This window comes from Epinephelus moara, chromosome 9 (assembly GCF_006386435.1).
Source record: "Epinephelus moara isolate mb chromosome 9, YSFRI_EMoa_1.0, whole genome shotgun sequence".
In the NCBI taxonomy this organism is placed as follows: domain Eukaryota; kingdom Metazoa; phylum Chordata; class Actinopteri; order Perciformes; family Serranidae; genus Epinephelus; species Epinephelus moara.
The window spans coordinates 38,712,521-38,733,922 of record NC_065514.1 but is presented as its reverse complement, the minus strand read 5'-3'; the positions used below and the strand labels follow the sequence as shown (position 1 = coordinate 38,733,922).

Below are 21,402 nucleotides of genomic sequence, written 5' to 3'. Positions count from 1 at the left end.
AGAGAGAGAGAGAGAGAGAGAGAGAGACAGAGAGAGAGACAGAGAGAGAGATGCAGGTAATAACAGTAGCTTACAACAACATTATTGAAGATGAGGAGAGTAGGGGGAGCGACTAATAATTTCCCTAACAGTGGAATGAGACATTATCTTATATGATGGGACTCGTTTACGGATATGGTCTTTTACCTGTAAATATGTAAAAAAAATTATTTTTGGGGAGTCCATACTTGTCAACTAATTGTTGGAAGGAAGCAAAAACGCCCTCAACGTAGAGATCCAAAAAAGTCTTAATACCAGCTCTTTCCCATATATTAAAAGTATAATCTAATGTGGACGGAGGGAATGAGGGATTTCCGACGATTGGCATCAGTGGATGTAAGAAACTCAAATCAACAAGCTTACCTATCTGTTTCCAGATGTCCACTGTTGCACAAATTAGTACATTATTATTACATTTGGAGCTGTGTACTCTAGATGGCGCCATTAGGATGGATACAGGTCGGTATGGATAACTGTCCTCACTTTCAAGTATGAGCCATTTAGGAGAATATTGGAAGGAGTGAAAATAAAACATTATCACTCTGGCATTTGCTGCATAATAATATCGGATAAAGTCAGGTAGAGACAGACCCCCCTCAATTTTTGGTTTACATAAATGATTCTTTTTAATCCGATGTTTTTTATTATTCCACAAAAAGGGGTTAATAATAGAATCTATTTGTTTAAAGAAATTCTTATTTAAATAAACTGGCAAATTTTGGAAAAGATAAAGTAATTGAGGAAGACTAATCATTTTAATTGCATTTACTCTACCAATAAGTGAGAGAGGGAGCGTTTGCCAAAACTTCAGACATGACTGAAGTTTATTAAGAAAAGGGGGGGAATTTGCTTTATATAAATCCTTATATTTTTGAGTGACCTTTATGCCTAAGTAAGTAAATTCATTAGTTGTCTTAAAGGGCAATAACTCAAGGAAGGTTGGGTCTTGCAGCCTGATGGGCATGAGTTCACTCTTACTCCAATTAATACAGTATCCAGAGAGACTACCGAAGAATGTGATCAAATCAAGAATATGAGGAATGCTCAACTCTGGTTTCTTAATATATAACAAAACGTCATCTGCATATAACGAAATTCTATTTTGCGTCCCGTCTGTGTCATAGCCATGGATCAGAGAGTCAGATTGTATCGTCTCTGCTAATGGCTCTATTGCAAGAGCAAACAGAAGAGGAGAGAGGACGCAGCCCTGTTTTGTGCCTCTGTAGAGTGCAAATTCAGGTGATATGGTTTGATTTGTAATTATTCTGGCTTTAGGACATTTATAAAGCAATTTCACATATTTAACAAAAATTTCTCCTTTGTTGAATTTATGTAATACTGAAAATAAATAATTCCATTCAACTTGATCAAAAGCTTTTTCAGCATCAAGGGCAAGAACCACTAAATCATCATCTGGAAAACGAGTTGAATACATGATATTAAATAAACGTATGAGATTAAAAAAAGAATATCTATTGGGGATAAAACCTGTTTGATCAGGATGAATGATCTTACCAATTACTTTATTTAGTCGAAGGGCTAATATTTTAGCTAACAATCGATTATCAAGGCTAAGCAAGGATAGTGGTCTATATGAACCCACTTCATGAGGGTCTTTATCTTTTTTGGGGATTACTGTTATGACAGCATCATACATTGTTTGAGGTAAGTCATCCGACTCCAATGCACTTGTAAACAAACGGTGAAGATGGGGGAGAAGGGTTGTAGACATTTTTTTGTAATACTCTGCAGTAAAACCATCCGGTCCAGGAGCTTTGCCACTTTTTAGACCATTAATTGCTATTAATAGTTCTTCTTCCGAGATATCTTTATTTAAAAGGTCACTATCTTGTTGACTTAAAGAGGGGAGGTCACAGTTTTTTAGAAAATCTTGTATTTTTGCAATATTGTTGCCTGTTCTGGAGCGGTATAACTCTTCGTAAAATTGGAGGAACCTGTTATTGATTTCAATAGGATTAGAAAGCGTTTTTCCAGTCTTACATTTGATGCTATGTATTGCATGATCGCTCTCCATTTTTCTTAGCTGTCTGGCAAGTAGTCCATGCAGTTTCTCGCCATATTCAAAAAATTGCTGTTTCATATTCAAGAGATGTCTATTTACATTAGAGGTTATGATTTTATTATATTCATATTTTAATAGTAAAATTTTCTGATATAATTCCTTAGAGGGATTCTGCATGTTTTCTTTGTCTAATGTCTCGATTTGTTGCTCTAATATAATTAGTTTGTTTGTTTTATTCTTAAAGGCTTCAGTAGAGATTAGAGATCCACTGTGTTGGACTTTCTAAAATTTAGCTGTGAAGATTTATCTAAATAGGGATCCAGGACACAATTAAAATCCCCACCTAAGATAAGATTAGTTTGTGGTGTGGAAGCTGGTATGAGGGAAAATATTTTATTATAGAAACTAGGATGATCAAAGTTAGGGCCGTATACAGTCAGCATAGTTACGGGAGTGGAGTATAATTCACCAGTAACTAAAATAAATCTCCCTTGGTTGTCTGTGATTGTGTCTATGTGTTTAAAGGGGACATTCTTCTTAAATAAAATTGCTACACCTCTTGCTTTAGTTGAAAATGATGAATGGTATGCTTGACCTATCCATCTGGCTCTCAATCTGGTATGTGCAACCTCTTTAAGATGAGTTTCCTGTAGGAATATAACATCGGCTTTTATAGATCTTAAATATGCAAATATCTTTCCTCTTTTAACAGGATTATTTAATCCTTTCACATTCAGAGAGGTAAAGGTTACACCTGCAGGGTCACTTTTAACATTAGTACTACTTGTAATTATTGAAATTAATATTATTCTGCATCTCTGTTTGGATAAAGTAACTATCCGAAACTGCATAGGATCTCTTTCCCAACCCCAAAACACCCCACCCACAAAATAGATATAAAGAAAGAAATACACATAACATGTCTAGTCGAAGAGATAAACAACGACCCGACTCCCACCTGCAAAGGGCGTCAAACTAATATAACAGGACTATTACCACTATTGCAGTAATTGACACTGTCTATTTAAAAAGTAAATAAACCAAAACTGTAGGGCCCCCACAAAACTGTGCATTATTTAGGTGACACCTACTCAGCAAGTTGTTTATGCAACAATCCTTTATGCATTATTTTTCATTTTTCATTTTACATTATGGCCACTTAACGTTATGTAACTTATTTTCTGAGCAAAACTAACAATAGTGGCATAGTCCTACCCTAAATCATGTAGGTTTCTTAATATTCTTCTGCACAAAGTCCATCGCTTCTTCAGCATCAATGAAGCTTCTTTCCATTTGGCCGGGGAAGGTGATTCTTAGCCTGGCTGGAAACACGAGTCCATATTTCACCCCAGGAGTATGGCTGGAAACACGAGTCCATATTTCACCCCAGGAGTATCGTGCAACAGGCGTCTCACCTCCGTGAATGCTGCACGCTTCTTGGAGACCGCTGAGGTGTAGTCCGGGAAGACATGCAGCCATTGTCCTCGGTGTGTCAGTCGGTCCTTCTCACGGGCGCGTTGTAGGATAGCTACGCAGTCATGATGGTAATGGCACCTAACCGTGATAGGTCTCGGCGGCCCGTTAGATTTGGGTCGGCTCTGTGGAGCACGATGAACTCGATCTAGTAGTGGCTTGCTGTCTAGATCCATCATATCTTTCAGAAGTTCACTCACAAAGTCTCTGGGCCGTTGTCCCTCCTGTCCCTCTGGTAAACCGATGATGCGCAAGTTGTTTCTGTGCGAGTGTCCTTCTAAAAAGTCACATTTATCCTCAAGGGATTTAACTAGTGTTGACAGACGTTTTATTTCTTTATCAAAGTGTGTTGTAAGTTCGGCTGTGCGTTTAGCCTCGGTCTCCAGGTCTTTCACGGTGGCGCCTTGTGTGTCCATTGTGGCTTGCAATGAAGCTAGAGCAGACTGAGTTTCGGCTTGGTGTGCCGAAAACTCTGTCCACAGTGCAGTGGACATCTCCGAGATTTGGACATCGATGGTGGTGCAGATGTCTTGTTTAATAGAGTTAATGTCCTCTTTCAGGGAAGAAATAGCCTCGAGGATATTCTGGTTACTACTCGGATTTGCAATGCAAAATAGCGGTAGCTGATCCTCGTGTTGGTTATCTTTGTTTCCAGCTTGCGTATTTGGCATTTTAGTCGGTTGTTACTTCACCTTTCTTAGTGGCTGTCTTCACAAGGCTTTTAACCACGTATGCAATGAAGAAAGTTTATGTTCAATGATGACTGGAGCAATTTAATAGTGGTAGCGTGGGAGCCCAAACAGAGTGCGACCTACTCCTTCAACATCCGGTGGTGACTGTTCCATTATTCTATAAATCTTTCATAAAATAAATGAATGAACTTTTCAGGCTACTGTCCGGTTCTGCCTTCCAGCTGTTGCTGCTTGTTCTCGCGAGATTTCAGGCACGGTATGAGATCGCTACTTGTTCTTGCGCTATTTCGGCCGTGCTTTGGAAAGCAGAGCTAAATGGTAAACAAACATGGCACCACACCGGTAAGGTAAGACAACACGTTTACATGTCGTTTTCTATATGTTCTCTGACATTTATCCTAACGATATGAGGTGGTCTTTGTGGAAAAAAAGCTTGTTTAGTGGACTAACTTTGCACTTGAAGTATGCCCTTTCACTTACGTTTTAACAGGTCTGACGCTACTATGCGCCCCGGCTGTATCTAGGCTAACGGCTAACATGCTAACTATTATTTTTATGTCACTAGTCACTTGAAACAAATTTAGGACGATAGGAGACAGGTTGAAATAAACCGAAATTTCCCTTTAACACTACACTAACAGGTGAAGCAGTTACGGATAATGAATGGTGAGTGAATAAATGAACTATTCAGTGTCTGTGCAACTATGCAATTTCTCCATAGACTATTATGCCTTCCCTTTGGGCTTGAAACATTCTGGTAATCTCTTACTGATTTATCTGCAGCACGTTACACTCTTGACACAGAGAATGCTTTTGTAATTGACAAGCACTAAAATTGAAACCTTTCCTTCCTTAACTGCATAATCTCCCCCTATGACCAGTACCCAATGGCTCTGTTACAGACTAATACAACACATTCTCACTCTGTCAGCACATACTGACATTTGGTCATGGACTTTCCACATCAAGATATGACATGCAAGTTACCCTGGGTGCATTTGTTGTTGACGTCCTGGAAGGCCATGTCAACTTAAGCCTGTAACATACATTGTCTATTTTCAAAATACACTTAAGTTTTCACAGTAAATGTACAGTTTGCATAAAGTCTTTTTCAAAATAAATGCAGTGGTTGTTGGACCCATCCACCACAACTCCCGCCCACCCTGCTTGGACTTTCGCCCCCTTACCTCCAATTTCCACATACTCTGTCAGCGGCGTGCAGCGCAGCACCGTGGATCTGGAGTGACCGATGACGTGTACCCTCGCCTACTGGATGCGTTTGTGGAGTGTTGCACAGTGTAGCGGAGCCACAAGCTCACATGGGAACTGCGAGATCACGCGATAAAAAGCAATTGATAAAGTGTGAGCCAGACCAAAACAATAGTTCATTCAGAAGGAGAAAGAGAGAAAACAAGTTCAACTTGAGATTGCCTTGCTGTTCACATCCACATTACTTCACGATTTTAAAAAAATTGAGAGTTTACAATCCGTAGTCCGTGCATTGAGTTGTATTTTGAAATTTACCGGATGCGGTGTGCGTTCCGTTTCTGGTTTGGTGCAATCTGAGGTACATGGCTTGACGTGAAATGGAAGTGTAGTCGCTGAAAAATAGACCTGGAGCGTATCTCCTATGAAGCAGAGCTGCGTGCAGCTTCTGGGACGCTCCAGAGATGCTGCGCATCGCTCGCTGTGGAAATACAGCTATTCACTAGAATGGGAGCGTATTTGCTACGTAGTGCGCTACGTTGCGCTGTGCGCCGCTGACAGAGTATGTGGAAATTGGGGGTTACGCTACATTGTTGCTTGCCATTTTTTCCCCTAATGCTGCTGGATACCATTAAAAAATAACAGCGACCAGCTGTGAAAGGACATCTTTTTTTTTGTCAGTGTCTGATGTTGGAGGTCACTGACCAAGCACCAGTATTCGACGATTTTGAAGTGAGACTGGGTTGATTAATATCACAACATTATCCAAAATGTAAAAATATAAAATCATGTTATAAGTGGTAGAGGGCAGTATTGGAATGTAAGTACATTTAGTCAATATCTGTAAATCTACTTAAGTACAAATTTGAGTTACTAGTACTTTACTCTGGTATTTCTATTTTATGCTTTATAGTTCTACTCTACTACATCTCAGAGCTAAATATTGTTCTTTTTACTCAACTAAATTTGTCTGACAGCTTTAGTTACTTTTCAGATTACAGTTTTTCATCGGGAAAATGTATTGCCACAAAGCTGAAAACGGCAATTTTTCTGACGCCATGAAAAGTTGACTTTTCAGAGATACATGGTTCTCACAGGACAGCCACGCTACAAACATATGATGATCTTATAGAATATGGTGCATTGCTGTAGCTTAAACTACCCATCATTATATAGCATACAGAAGTTTGAAAATGTGCAACCTTAAACATCTGCAGCAGTAAAATGCAACACAGACATTAAAGCAGCTTTAATATGAATTCAGCCAACAGATTGAACAGGAAAACACTGACTGGAAACTTTTAACAGCACAGTGACTACTTTTAGTTTACATATTTTAAGTAAAGTCTGCTGATTAATACATATTCTTACTGAAGTATTTTAAATGTAGATCTTTCAATTGTAGTGGAGTTGATTTTCACAGTGTGGCATAGGTACTTTTACTTAAGTAAAGGATTTGAATACTTTTTGACCTCTGGTAGAGGCAGAGCGAGAGAGCGAACAGCATTTACTAGGTAACCATTACAAACTAATCCCACCATGTAGCTGGCTGGCCAGCCTGACAGATATGAGTCTATGGAAAAAGATGAATGTGTTTAGTCCCTGAGGACACTGGAATGGCTGGCATGTTGCTTCTGTTAGACTGCTATTAGCTGCATCATTAACTTGCTCCACATGATTTTGAGCCCATGTTAAGTTAACTGGCCTAACTGGCTATAAATTATATGATTTAATGATCTAAAAATACAGCTGTAAAGAAAGCTTATTATTAGGTACATTGTATTGTGAAGTCCCAGCACATCAAACTTCTAAAACAAGCTGTGCCAATATAGCTGAATGTATCCTCTGTCTGCCAAAGTCTAAAAGAGTCTCTCAAACACTAGTAGCTGTAAAACAATGTTTTTTGATTAGCTCTGCATGGTTTGGACCTTGTGTGCACTACTATCATATGAATGAGAAGAACATGATAAACATTTCTGTCCACTGACGGCAATGATGTAGGCCTACATAAGTGCAAAAGTGTAAAAATCTTGTAATCATGTATCATATATCTGCATTTATCAAAATTGATAAGATTTTAACTAACCTGTTAACTAATCATGGTTTCTCTATGAATCCAATCATCTGACGGTGGATGAATTTCTGAGGCATTATTTGAGAGGCATTATTTGAACTTTAAATGCTTACAATGATGCTAAATGGCCTTACTGCACAGCACCGTGCTATCTTTGATGTGGCTCTGAGTTTTGTCCTTCTTTATTACCCTGACCTACAGCAAGCTTTTAGCTTGTTTCTGCTGCATTACATCACTGCAGCCCACTCTAAATGAACCTCTCCAAACCCCCGCACAACACAAGAAAGGAAAATAAAGGAAGTGTTCTGGCCCTCTTCAACATGTCCTCATGGAACTTTTCACTCAGCTCTCACTATGCTGGCCAATCACTTTACAAATGCAGGAGGAAAATCTGCTGCCTTTCTGCAGTGTTCAGAGTGTGTTCACTAAAGTCTCCTCACCTCCATGATGACTTCAGAGACCACAGAGAGGTGAGGGAGGATGGAGAATAAGCAGGAAATTAAGGAAATGACACTGAAAGAGGAGACCAGTTTACTTGTTTATGTAGTCAAGCTGGCAAGTTCTTTTCCAACCTGATGAAAATATAATAAATCAAGTCTCAGTATAGAAACCTGCTGTAACTGACCTAACCTGCAGAAAGCTATGGGTGATCATTATATATTCTGCTACAGTCTAAGCACTGCACTACGTGCATGTTATTTATCAAAGAGCATTTCTGCTTTATGCTCTATGAATACTACCAAAATAAAGTGATATCTAAATAAATAAAATGTGTTTTAACTGACATGTTATGCTTTTAGCAACAGGAAGCTTTGTGTCGACAAGTTGATTCTGTAGTGGGACTGAAACTAAAACTGAAGTCTAAAGCTGTGGAACCACTCTCTCTTCTGATCCTCATACACAAACCTCCTCTCCTCTGCATTCCTGGAGACCACATCATACTGAGAAAAAGTATGTAGTTAAATTACAGTTATTAATCACGATGTTGGTGATTACAAAGGGGTTACATTCAAATATATTCTTTCTGGACAGCTTCTAATGGAAACAAGATGGTGCCGACCAAGGGTAACACGCTACAAGCCTCTATCTCTATGTATTCCGCAGTCATTTACGACTGCCAGACTCAGGGCTCAGACCTCCTTGCCTAAAGGATTTTACCCCCAGACAGTCAGACTACTGAACAGTAGCACTTAAAGGAATACGCCGACGATTTGGGAGTTATGCCCTTTCTCTATCATTTTCATATTGAGACAACATGATCGATATCATTTTTTTGTCTGTACGTCCAGTGGCTGGGTCTCAGCGGTTAGCATTGCGGCTTAGCTTAGCGAATACAATTAAAGTCTATAGGGGGTCAGTAGCCTACTCGTAAAAGCGAACAAATAAACATTACAGAAACCCTGAAGCTGGCATTTCTGCACGTGCATTTAAAACAAACGTGTTTAAACATTAATTTGAAAAACGAGAGTCCTTTTTAGTCGTTTTATAAGAAGTTTGATACACGGAAGTATAGTGTGTTTACGTCCTGCACGGAGGGATACACCAGTGAGCAGGCACAGGCACAGACATAGCCTGTAAACAAAACTCAGTTGTTTATTCAGCCTAACAATATCTCCCGGACTATAGTATAGTAAAGCCATACCTGTTTGAGCCGGACTATGAGGAACTCCAGGTGTTGGATGCTGAGCACTTTATTTTTCTTGATTTTTTGAAAAAGAGCTCAAAGGCTCTGTTGTATGAGATGGCCCATTGATGCTGCCTGTTCCTCAGGTCTGTCCTCACCTACACATAAAAACAATTAAAAGTGTGTCGAATACTGTTGATCTTGAATGTGCTCTTACACTGACCAGGTTGTCTGGAGGGGGGGCGTGGTAAACAGGTAGCAGGTGTCGCAAATTAATAAATGGCCCCCCCTTGACGGCGCCACTGGCCGTGCACATATGTGTTGTTGACGGTGACGAGTGTACCAAGTACAGCACGATGCTGGTATATGACAGCAAAAAGACGAGGACCTCGACACTTCAGAGGCACATGACGAAGGCTTGCCATGCAAAGAAAGACGAGAGTCAGCCTTCAATGTCCACGTTCGTATCCTTAAAAAAAATGTCGGGTTTAAACCGGACTCGGGCTCATAATTACAGTTAGAGGGATGGGCCAGGCCTGCCGGACTCATTTAAGACATTTTCCATCCATATTACACAAAGTGATGAGAAGTTAAGTTTCACCGAGTCCCTGTCTTAGTCTGGCACTGTGGGAGACAGCTGCCTCTCCAGTAGCTCTCCAGTTTTAGCTCTTTTTTAACTCTTTTTTCCTATCTTTGCTACCTTTCTGCTTTTCTCACGAGGACATTGTGTGTTTTATACATATCCCATGGATATTTTTAACTTTCCAACGCCACCAGGAGCCAGTTTTCTCACTTATTCAAGAGAGGAACTACTGGCTCTGAAAACAAAGGGACGAGCCGGGATCCCGGCAGAGTTGAGGAGGAGACCCAGGGGCTGCAAGGCCAGGGCTAAGCCAAAGGCTAGGCTAGCGGACAATCGGAGGCGCTATAAACCATTGATTCCCTCCGTGATCATGGGGAATGTGAACTCGCTGCGAACAAGATCAACGAGCTGTCCGCACTGAACAACCAGCGGATTTACCGTGAGAGCAGCTTGTTTATCTTTATGGAGATGTGGCTAACCCACCTCGTACCGGACGCTAACGTGGACCTGCTGGGATTCACTGCTGTGAGAGCTGACAGAGACACTAAAGCATGCAGAAAAAGCAAAGGTGGGGGACTCATCATGTATGTTAACAACCGCTGGTGTAACCCAGGACATATCTCCGTAAAGATGGTCTCGTGTTGCTGGGACCTCGAGCTACTAGCCGCTAGCCTGCGGCCATATTATCTGCCGAGGGAGCTTAGTCACGTGATCACCATCTGTGTTTACATCCCTCTGAGAGCGGACGCAGCCACTGCATGTGAGAAGATTCACTCCGTCGCAGCAAGGCTGCAGACACAGCACCCTGAGGCATTTATGATAATTTCTGGGGATTTTAATCATGCAACTTTGGACTCTACTTTGGCTGCTTTCCACCAGGTTGTGGACTGTCCAACAAGAAACAACAGGACAATCGACTTGCTGTATGTTAATGTGAGGGATGCATACAGAGTCACACCCCTCTCCCCTCTAGGGAGGTCTGACCACAACCTGGTCCACCCACAGCCACAGTACACCCCCCTGGTCCAAAGGCAGCTGGTAACCACTTGCTCCATCAAGAGGTGGTCCCCTGAAATGGAAGGTGCCCTGAGAGACTGCTACAACACCACGGTCTGGTCTGGGATGAGCTGATCAATCCGCACGGTGAGGACATAGAGGGGCTGACACACTGTCTGACGGATTACCTTAACTTCTGTGCAGATGTGGTCTCCCCTACCAGGACTGTCTGCTGTTACCCTAATAACAAACCATGGGTAACGCGGGAAGTCAAAGCTGTCCTCAACAGGAAGAAGGCTGCCTTCAGGAGCAGAGACAAGGAGGCGATGAAGGCAGCACAGCAGGAGGTGAAACCCTGCGTGAGGGAAGCAAAGGACAGCTACAGGAGAAAGGTGGAGCAGAAGCTGAAAGACAACAACATGAGGGAGGTCTGGGAAGGTGTGAAAACCATCACAGGCCATAACACAAAGACCAGAGTCGTAGGGGGGACAATGGAGAAGGCGAACGAACTTAACAACTTCTTCAACCAGTTCAACCAGCCCATGCCCCCCCCACCCTCTCCCTCACTGCAGCCATCTCTCCTTCTTCCCTCAGCACACCTCCCCCCAGACATCACAGCAACACCCCCCTCCTCCTCCTCCCCCACCTCAACACAACCTCCTCCATACATCACTGTGGACCAGGTCAGAGGACAGCTGAGGAAGCTTCACCCCAGGAAAGCAGCAAGCCCGGACAAGGTGTGTCCCCGACTACTGAAGACCTGCGCTGCTGAACTGGAAGAACCGCTACAGCGCACCTTCAACCTTAGCCTGCAGCTAGGGAGAGTGCCTACCCTCTGGAAGACATCCTGCATCGTTCCAGTTCCTAAGAAAAACCGGCCCAGCGAGCTGAATGACTTCCGACCAGTGGCACTCACTTCACACCTGATGAAGAAGTTGGAGCGGCTCTTCCTCAGCCTCCTCAGACCCCAGGTGCAACACGCCCAGGACTGTCTGCAGTTTGCATACCGGGCAGGTGTTGGTGTGGAGGATGCCATCCTCTACCTGCTACACCGAGCCCACTCGCACCTGGATAAGGGAAGCGGCATGGTGAGGATTATCTTCCTGGACTTATCGAGCGCCTTTAACACTTGTGCTTCAGGACAAACTGAACAGGATGCGAGTGGACCCCTGCCTGGTCACTTGGATCTCCAGCTGCCTCACCGACAGGCGGCAGTACGTCAGGCTGAGGGACACCACGTCTGACACTGTGATAAGCAGCACCAGAGCACCCCAGGGCACGGTGCTGGCCCCTCTTCTCTTCACCCTGTACACCTCGGACTTCTGCTACAACTCTGAGCTGTGTCACATCCAGAAGTTTGCCGATAACACAGCCATCGTTGGATGCATCAGGGACGACAGAGAGGAGGAGTACAGGAGCCTAGTGAGGGACTTTGCTGTCTGGTGCCACACAAACCATCTACAGCTCAACACCTCGAAGACAAAGGAGCTGGTCATTGACTTTGGGAAGTCCAGACCAAGACCGCGATCAGTTCTGATCGAGGGAGTTGAGGTGGAGGCTGTGGATTCCTACTAGGAATTACTTATTTATTCTCTGTATATATCATATCTGTATCATATATCTTATATTTATATTTTACAAATTTTTTTTACTTTTTTTTTACGTTTTGATACCCTGTGTGCTCTTTACCCTGTGTGCTGCTACCCAATGCTGCTGGAATCTTAATTTCCCTGAGGGAGTCTTCCCAAGGGATTAATAAAGTTCTATCTAATCTAATGTAATCTAATCTTTAAAACAAAGCTAAGGAGCTATGAGAGCACGGAAAAGTTCAGTGCCATTTGCTCAGATGATGACAGTGTGATGAACGTGACAGGAAGAGACAGCGGGAGCGTTAACGTTAACATTAGGGTCATTTTCACAGGCTTTAACAAAAGATGAATCAAACTTAACCTTGCTTAGGTAGGCTACCTTTCTCCCACCCTTTTCTCTTCCTCTACTTCGGACTGTCGTCTCTTTGCCTCCCCTCCACTCTTGAGCGCGCCGCAGTACAGCCAGACAGGCAGGTGATAACTCCGTTTTTCAAAATAAAGTTAATTGCAGCATAGTGTCACCTAACATTTCAATATTTAAATTATCATTTCAAACTCTGATTATGGTAAGCATATGTGCGCAAATATAGGCTATATATATATATATATATATATCCATTCATAAAATATACTTTACATTGTTTTAACATCTAAAAAAAAAAAAATCAACATTCTGAAGGTGTGGTGGCTTTTATTTTGCCTTGGCGGTGTGCCACAATCAATTACATGTAGCGGAAACCCTGTCGCTTTATGATCATCCGTGTCATCTCTTGCTTTTACCGAGTGACCTAGTGTACCTGTCCCAGAGCCAGCTGCAGCTGTTGCTCACCGGTGTATCCCTCCGTGCAGGGCGTAAACACACTATAGTTCCGTGTATCAAACTTCTTCTAAAATTACTAAAAAGGACTCTCGTTTTTCAAATTAATGTTAAAACATGTTTATTTTAAATGCACGTATAAAAATACCAGCTTCAGGGTTTCTGTAATGTTTATTTGTTCACTTTTACGAGTAGGCTACTGACCCCCTATAGACTTCAATTGTATTTGCTAAGCTAAGCCGCAGTGCTAACCGCTGAGACCCAGCCACTGGACATATAGACACAAAAAAGACATCGATCATGTTGTCTCAATATGAAAATGATAGAGAAAGGGCATAACTCCCAAGTCGTCGGCGTATTCCTTTAAGGACTATGGATGTGATGGATTATTTATGTTTTATTACATGCTGCTATTGTTTTAATTCTGTGTTGCTATTGTTTTATTCTCAGGGTATGCATTTTTACTTACTGTATTATTTATAGGTTTAAAGGGCTGAGAGAGAGCCAGGGTATAATGTATTTCATTACATTGACTGTACACTGTACTCTTTTGATGTGTATGACAATAAACTTGAACTTGACCTTGGTAAAAAGTTTATGTGTAGAATTTAACATTCATTCTGGGTTGTAGGTACACGAAATTAGAGTAGTTACTGAGAAACTAATGAGGAACTAATGAGTAGTTACTGAGGAACTAAGGTACACAAAATTAGAGTAGTTACTGAGGAACTAATGAGGAACTAATGAGGAACTAATGAGGAGCGAATGAGTAGTTACTGAGGAACTAAGGTGCACAAAATTAGAGCAGTTACTGAGGAACTAATGAGGAACGAATGAGGAACGAATGAGTAGTTACCGAGGAACTAAGGTGCACAAAATTAGAGCAGTTACTGAGGAACTAATGAGGAACGAATGAGGAACTAATGAGAAAGTAATGAGTAGTTACTGAGGAACTAAGGGACACAAAATTAGAGTAGTTAATGAGGAACTAATGATGAACTATTAGTTAATGGTCAGTTCTTCAGTAGCCCCTGATCAAATTTCAGAGGAGTAGTTACTATGGAACTAATGAGGAACTAACTATTCGTTAATGGTCAGTTCTTCATTAACTCATGGTCAAATTTCATAGAGGAGTTAATCAAGACTTAATGATTAGTGAACTAGTTACTTCATCAGTACAGAATCATTACTCAATAACCTGTCCATTAGTTAACCTTTTTATGTGCTTAAGTACAGTGACTTTGGTCAAAATCGGGTAAAAATTCAGCCATGACTACTCAAAACAGAGTAACTCCTCGCGTTTGGTAAGGTCACTCCTGCGGTTACTTCCTGCAACAACTCAAATCTCGCGAGACGTGAGATTTCAGAGCCAGACTTTCACTCTCTGAGTGAGTGTTTTGACCTGCCACAACAAACATGTCTGAATTTTTCCCAATTTTGACCATGGGATCTGGATGAGCCATTTGAATTTGATGACTGCCTGTATTTATTTGAACACAGAGTACACGGACATACACGGATGCAGAGCTCATTGAAATTGAAGAGCGGACGAGGAGAGAGAGGGAGCAGTGTTACTTATACACATATAGCACATATACTAAAATTGCAACAGGCAGAGGAACATGTCCGAATCCAGCTAAAGGTAAACACAGATGTTCATTTCTCCTTTCCGTTATGTTGTCGGATAATTATACTAACAATCCAAGCCTATCTGTGTGAAAAAAATGCACTTTTAGTGGACGTATTTGGACGTTGTTAGACACTGTCTGAGTGCCCTATTATTTAATATAGCGAGCGCTCACGGGCTGCAGGCAGGTTAGCCCTAGCTTCGTACTGGAGAAATGTCAAATATTGAACATCCTATCACTCATTTAGACAAAAGTAGATCGGAAAATAGAGCCCAGGTTGAAAAAAACATTAGTTCCCCTTTAAGGCATCATCGTACAGAATAACATGGATGGTCATATAAATGTGTATGTGGTCTGAAAATAATGAATAAAACTCTTCTCAAGAATCCTGCTGTTTGATTTTTTGTGAAGGAATTAATTGTAAAGATGATTATGAAGTAATGAAAGACTACTCATTATGTGTCACTTTAGGACATAAAAAGTTTAACTAATGGACAGGTTATTGAGTAATGATTCTGTACTGATGAAGTAACTAGTTCACTAATCATTAAGTCGTGATTAACTCCTCTATGAAATTTGATCATGAGTTAATGAAGAACTGACCATTAACTAATAGTTAGTTCCTCATTAGTTCCTCAGTAACTACTCCTCTGAAATTTGATCAGGGGTTTCTGAAGAACTGACCATTAACTAATAGTTAGTTCATCATTAGTTCCTCATTAACTACTCTAATATTGTGTACCTTAGTTCCTCAGTAACTACTCATTAGTTCCTCATTAGTTCCTCGGTAACTACTCTAATTTTGTGTAGCTAAGTTCCTCAGTAACTACTCATTAGTTCCTCGTTAGCTCCTCATTCGTTCCTCAGTAACTACTCTAATTTTGTGTACCTTAGTTCCTCAGTAACTACTCAATTGTTCCTCATTAGTTCCTCATTCGTTCCCCATTAGTTCCTCAGTAACTTCTCTAATTTTGTGTACCTTATTGTAAAGTGTTACCTCATTCTGTTGCGCTGCATCCTTTCACCCTGCAGGAATGCCTTGTTTTGTTAAAGCCTATTTCCAGACATTTTTTTCACCTTTACTGCCCAGTTTATAAACTAATCTGATGTAATAAGTTAAGTTACTTTGATGAAATGATTGAAGGGTTGAGAGAGAGCCAGGGTATAATGTATTTCTGAAGGAGAAGACTCTTTGTGAGACGCCTCTGTTCACAACTGGATAGACTAACGACGGCTGTGGCTTAGAGGTAGATCAACTGTTCGATCCCCAGCTCCTCCAGTCTGCATGTAGAAGTATCTTTGAGCAAGATACTGAAGCCAGAATTGCTCCAGATGATGTTTCGATCGGTGTATGAGTGTGTTAAAAACTGAGTAGCAGGTGGCACCTTGTAAGGTAGCCTCGGCCACCAGTGTATGAACGTGTGTGTGAATGGGTGACTGTGACTCGTGTAAAAAGCGCTTTGAGTGGTAGGATGACTAGAAAGACGCTGTAAAAGTGAAGGTCCATTTACAACCAATCAGAGCAATGAAACGTGTAACGTAGTGCTGTGAAGCACATGCAAGCTGGGATGTTGCTTGGTCTGTTTTCAAACAGAACAAAAATGGCACTCTGGTCACATACTGTCTCTCTTACAGTACACTAAAATGTGTTTTTTAAAACATTTGAGGAAAAACAAGGGACTGTTATTCAACCAGCCACAACACCCAGGTCCTACATTATACACACTGATGAAGGACAAGTAAGGAGAAACCGCACAGATATGCGCACACACAACCACACAAGTATAAATGCTCACAACAGCACAGGCCATTGCAACAGCCTCTACAGAGTTGAAGGACTTGCGATTCCTTTATAGTAAAGTGGGGTGTAAGGGGGACAAGAGGACTGGGCAGAACAAAGGTAGGTATAGTCCCCTGCAACTGCGTGAAACATTGGTCATGGTTCTAATTCCCTGCCATGCCTTTCTTGGATTGCTGGTAGCCAGCCTCTAACTTTTGTTTGTAGCTGTGCTTGTCCACTTGTAGTTCTCTTTTTTTGTCTCTGTGTGCCCATTCTAGCTGTTTCATCCTGGTTTCTTTAGGCTATTTTCTTCTGAAGTATAAATTTCTTTAATCTGTTAGACACCCAAGGCTGATCATTAGGATAAACTAAAAAGGTCTTAGTGGGTATTACAAAGAAATACATACAGTCAGGCACTGCTATAACCTTATTGTTAATATTAGGGTTATAAAGTCATTATGCTGTCATTGTTCTACACCTTGACAGCCATTCTTTGAGGCTCCCTCTCTGGCAACCTCTTATAGACAGGGCACAGACCACAGTGGTAACAGTGAGGAGAGTTCTCCCTGGACAGATGGAAATGTTGGAGGGAGACACACAACAGCTCAGTGTCAAGGGTACACAGGTATTCTCTCACCACAACTCTCCAACACCACTTGTTCCTGATGAGGAGACAGATGCCAACTCGCGAGCCCAATGATGTTGGGGTCTCGGTCAGTCCTGAGTGCTGAGAAGCCTGAAGGCTCCACCTCAATGGAATCAATGTCACTGTTCAGTCAAGTCTCAGTGATCGCTAACACAGAGGTGCTCCAATACTTGTGCAGGAAGTGGGTATTGGCCAACAGCTCATCAGTCTTTTCTGTCAAGGTCTGCTTGTTGAGCTGGGAAGTAGGCAGGGGGAGTTTGTTTTCAAGTCTCTTAAGTCGGTGATGAATGCCACCCTAACATCCTCATTCTTGCTTTGTCTGTGTAGTGCCTCTCTTCCAGTTTGTTCTAAGACAGTTTGGCATCGAGTCTGCAACGGTTGACCTGTCGTGAGATATTTGATTGTCTAACAGCAGTACGTTCAGATGTCCGTATAGGATCTCAAAGACTGGTATCACAGCCAATCAAGGAATTTTTTAACTGATCGGGATTGGCTATACTGAGGTCTATAGAGGATCCAATCCTTGTTTTTATGTCAATTATCACACAAGTGTTTTTACTCACAAAGCTTTCATACAGATACATGGGGAGTGCAGTTATCCCCAACTCTCCTGCTGTCTTACCCTGCTCCACTCTGCTGAGCTACTGTGAGTGTGTGCAAGCAGGGGCAGAGTACTGCCCGCGGAGGAACACTAAAGGCCATAAACAACAGCAAAAATGCAGTATGAGACTGTATGACTGTTTATTAATGTTTTTTGCACAAAATTATGAGCACTCGTTTCATTTCAGCTCAGTGTGAAAGTCTCTTGTGTTAATGGCTCATGGTGTTTCACTGTGGGTGGAGGTGAGATAGAAGTGCAGAACTGACGACAACTGCACTCACCACACCACTGCAAAGTGCAACAAAAGCTCTGGGAGTGAAAAAGCAATGAGAGTATTTCATTCATGTAGCCAAATCCTTGCTAAAGATGTACAGACGATAAAAATAGTCAGTGGAACACAGTTCATTCAGGTAACTCATGCAAAAGCTGAACAGAGGCAACAAACACTGGAGAACAGTCTTTTACAGGAACAAAGACATTCCCTCAAGACAGTAACAAGTTCAAAAAGATTAAAGGGAGGGTTTGCTATTTTTACCTGTTTACTTATTTTTTGATAAATAAATAATTAAATAATTAAACATTAAGGAACGGCTTGGATGCAGAGATTTGTTTTCCTTAATTCACTACAGAGCTATTCAGTTCCCAAGCATAAAATTTGAATAACTTCAGTGTGCTTGAAGTGTGCACTGTGCAGCTGTATTACCTAGAAAAATAGAAGTATCAGATAAGGACTCAGTATCAGCAGATACTCAATATTAAGTGACTCAGATTGAGATCAGGGTCAAAAACACTTGGTCAGGACATTCCTAGCAGTAGGGTTTCTCTGCTGCTCAAGGTTTCACAGTCTGTGCCGCCAGCAACATAGCTGTGGTTGCCTCTTTGGGCAAAATACATTTAAAATCACTGTAAACAGTCCAATCATGTACCATATAGAAAAATACATAAATGCTTCTTCAATGCAGGTAATGTTCGACAAAAATGTATCTTTGCTAAGGTAGGAAAGAGCCAAGACCCTCTAGCTCTGATAAGAAAATGAACAAAATGTATCATACAGTCATTTAAATAATGACTTATGTAATAATGTTTGTCTCCTCAAACTTTTTGTCCAATTTTTGTTATATGCTACAACTGATGGATAATTGTAACTTTACCAATGATTACGGAAAAGCTACATACGATTAACTGTCCTGACTTTTTCAGTGTATGTGATATCAGTGTGATGCTGTCTGGAAACATTTTAGTGTTCTAACAAAAACCTTATGAAATGTATTTTATTCTAATTATCCAAATAAAAATGATTAAGTAATTCAAATAAACACCTGGCATTCAAAAAAGGGCAAACCACTGGGAGACTATTGCATCAGTGTAGCTCTAAAATGTGTGTCTTACCTGCCAGGTCTTCTTTAGAAGAAGCAATGCGAGGGGAACTGTTGCCCGGTTCAATCTTCAGAGACAGCCTAGAACACAAATTCTCTCTATCAGACACACCAGCACATTGCTGCTCCCCAATTATAGTGTCCAGACATAAATCCATTACACACTCACAGCTGTGATATCAATTCCAGCAGTTTAATTACAGAAAATGATGCGGAACATACAAGTCTAAACTTTGTCCTTGATCAGCTAACAGTGTATCTGAAGATTTCACAAAAGTCCATTACCGACCTTTTTACAGCAGCTTCTATTTATTATTAATTTATATTATATTATTATTTTCTTTTATTAATATTTTTTTTCTGGCGGTTGTTTGCCTCCGCAAACCAGTAAAGTTGTAGTTATAGTTTCAATCCATATCTGTGGAGTTAGTCTTATGCCACTTTAATCAAACAAATTTTCTTTAACATCAAACAAAACTAACTTGAGATAAAATAAAACTCACTTAAGCAAAAAAAAAAGTAATCTCAAAAGTAAAACTTACAACTACAGTACTAACTGATCCTATTGACGTAGGCTTACTATTTAACCACTTGATCACGTCTAACAATGAAAAATGGTGCAGCACATCGTCATTTGCTTTTCACTGGTGCCTTCATCATGTTGGATGTTGTCAGTAACCTCACAGTGACTCTGGATTTAGCACTTCATTTACTGACAGAGCTGACAACAGCCTCTGGGGAGTCCCCTGCAAACATGTTCTGCAGAAAATATCCTCTCATATTTCAACTTAAATTCAAGCGCTCAAGGCTGGAGAGTGTATTTCCTATCTGACTGATCTCAGTGTGTGCAGGTTAATGATGCCCTCTAAAAGGCTCTGGTCATTTTACAGCTCCCCAAGGGCTTTTTGACTCTCTCCGCTTGCACATTTTAGACCGCTGCAGCATTAGAGAATTAGTCTCACAGGAGGAAGTTAAAAAGACCTCACAATTTTGATGACTTAACATCAGGAAAATTCTTCCTAAAAATTAGAGAAGACCATCTAAAATAAGAATTTCAATATATTATATCCATGGCCCAGGAAACTTTAATCAATATTTGTTAACACGAGCTCTTCTCTCTCAAAGTGAGAAACCAGAAAAGGAAGTCTCAAACTTGTGATGTCATAGGGTATAAAGTCTGGAGCTGCTCCATAGTCAATGAATGAATACGGATTATATGGACCCCAAGAATGTTTGTTTTATTTTTTATATAAATGATCTTTCTATTGTAGTGTTCCCCGCTCTGAAACAGATAATGTACCTATATACTCAGAACATTCCCTTGAATGCTCTCAGTGTCATCTTGAACATAGCTCACCATTCATTGTCTATGGAGTAACTCAAAGCTTTACTTGACCAGATCATAAATGAGATGTTCATGTTTTTGGACTGTCTTAGACCACAGGAATAACATGTAGTTTGCACTCGTGGAGGCCAAAGTTTACAACTGCTGCTGGACTTGGTTTTATAACCAACTTTTATACCCTCTGGACCAAGTGGGGCCCTTTTAAACACAATGGGGGCACCATAAGCTCTTTTCAGAACAAAGATTGGTGACCAGATGAAACTATTTTAAATGTTGCAGACAAAGTTGCAGCGGTGTGAACTGGCTGGTCTGAGCTGGACTCAAGTTTTAGAACATAAAGCATGTCACCTGTTTCCCCAGCCAATCAGCCTTTAGTGAAGTCCACTGGTCAAGTCAAATGACTGCAGATGGCGTGTTCGCCTGCTATGGCAGGTGCTTCATACCCACCCAGCCCTCTGTTTCCGTCCTCACATCAGACGGTGGGTCACTGCTGCTGCTTGCTGCATGTGCTTATGCCCTGCCCACACACACACATTCTCACTGACTGATTAATTGGCACTGGTTATTTATATTATTGTGGCGTATTTATTATCAATACAATCCATCTGATGCTCGTTTTGTCTCTGTTTTTCGATGTTTCATCACTACTACAAATGCAACTGTAGCCAGTATCTCACTATCACTATCCTCATTCATATTTTATTCATATTTTAAAATACATTATATCCCACTTGAACCTGCAGTCTGAAAACAGTAAGACTAAATAAATAGACCAAGTATAACCAGAACCCCCAAATAATGCCCCACCCCAAACATCAAGTGCTAAATCCAAACTGTCATTAGCTGTGGCAGTCAGCCAAACCTATTTGCGAGCAGAGGATCTCAGATGCTGCCTGAGAAAGTCATCAGC

The 21,402-nt window shown here is 41.1% G+C and overlaps 1 protein-coding gene across 1 annotated transcript in view; it reads right to left on the bottom strand.

The window, feature by feature from the left end:
- Positions 1 to 21,402, bottom strand: part of LOC126395343 (ras-specific guanine nucleotide-releasing factor RalGPS1-like) — a 304,495-nt gene that overhangs the window by 74,481 nt on the left and 208,612 nt on the right. Inside the window, exon 11 of the mRNA XM_050052749.1 lies at positions 19,161 to 19,228. Coding sequence (XP_049908706.1) covers positions 19,161 to 19,228 — 68 coding nt within the window. The remainder of the gene's footprint in view (positions 1 to 19,160; positions 19,229 to 21,402) is intronic.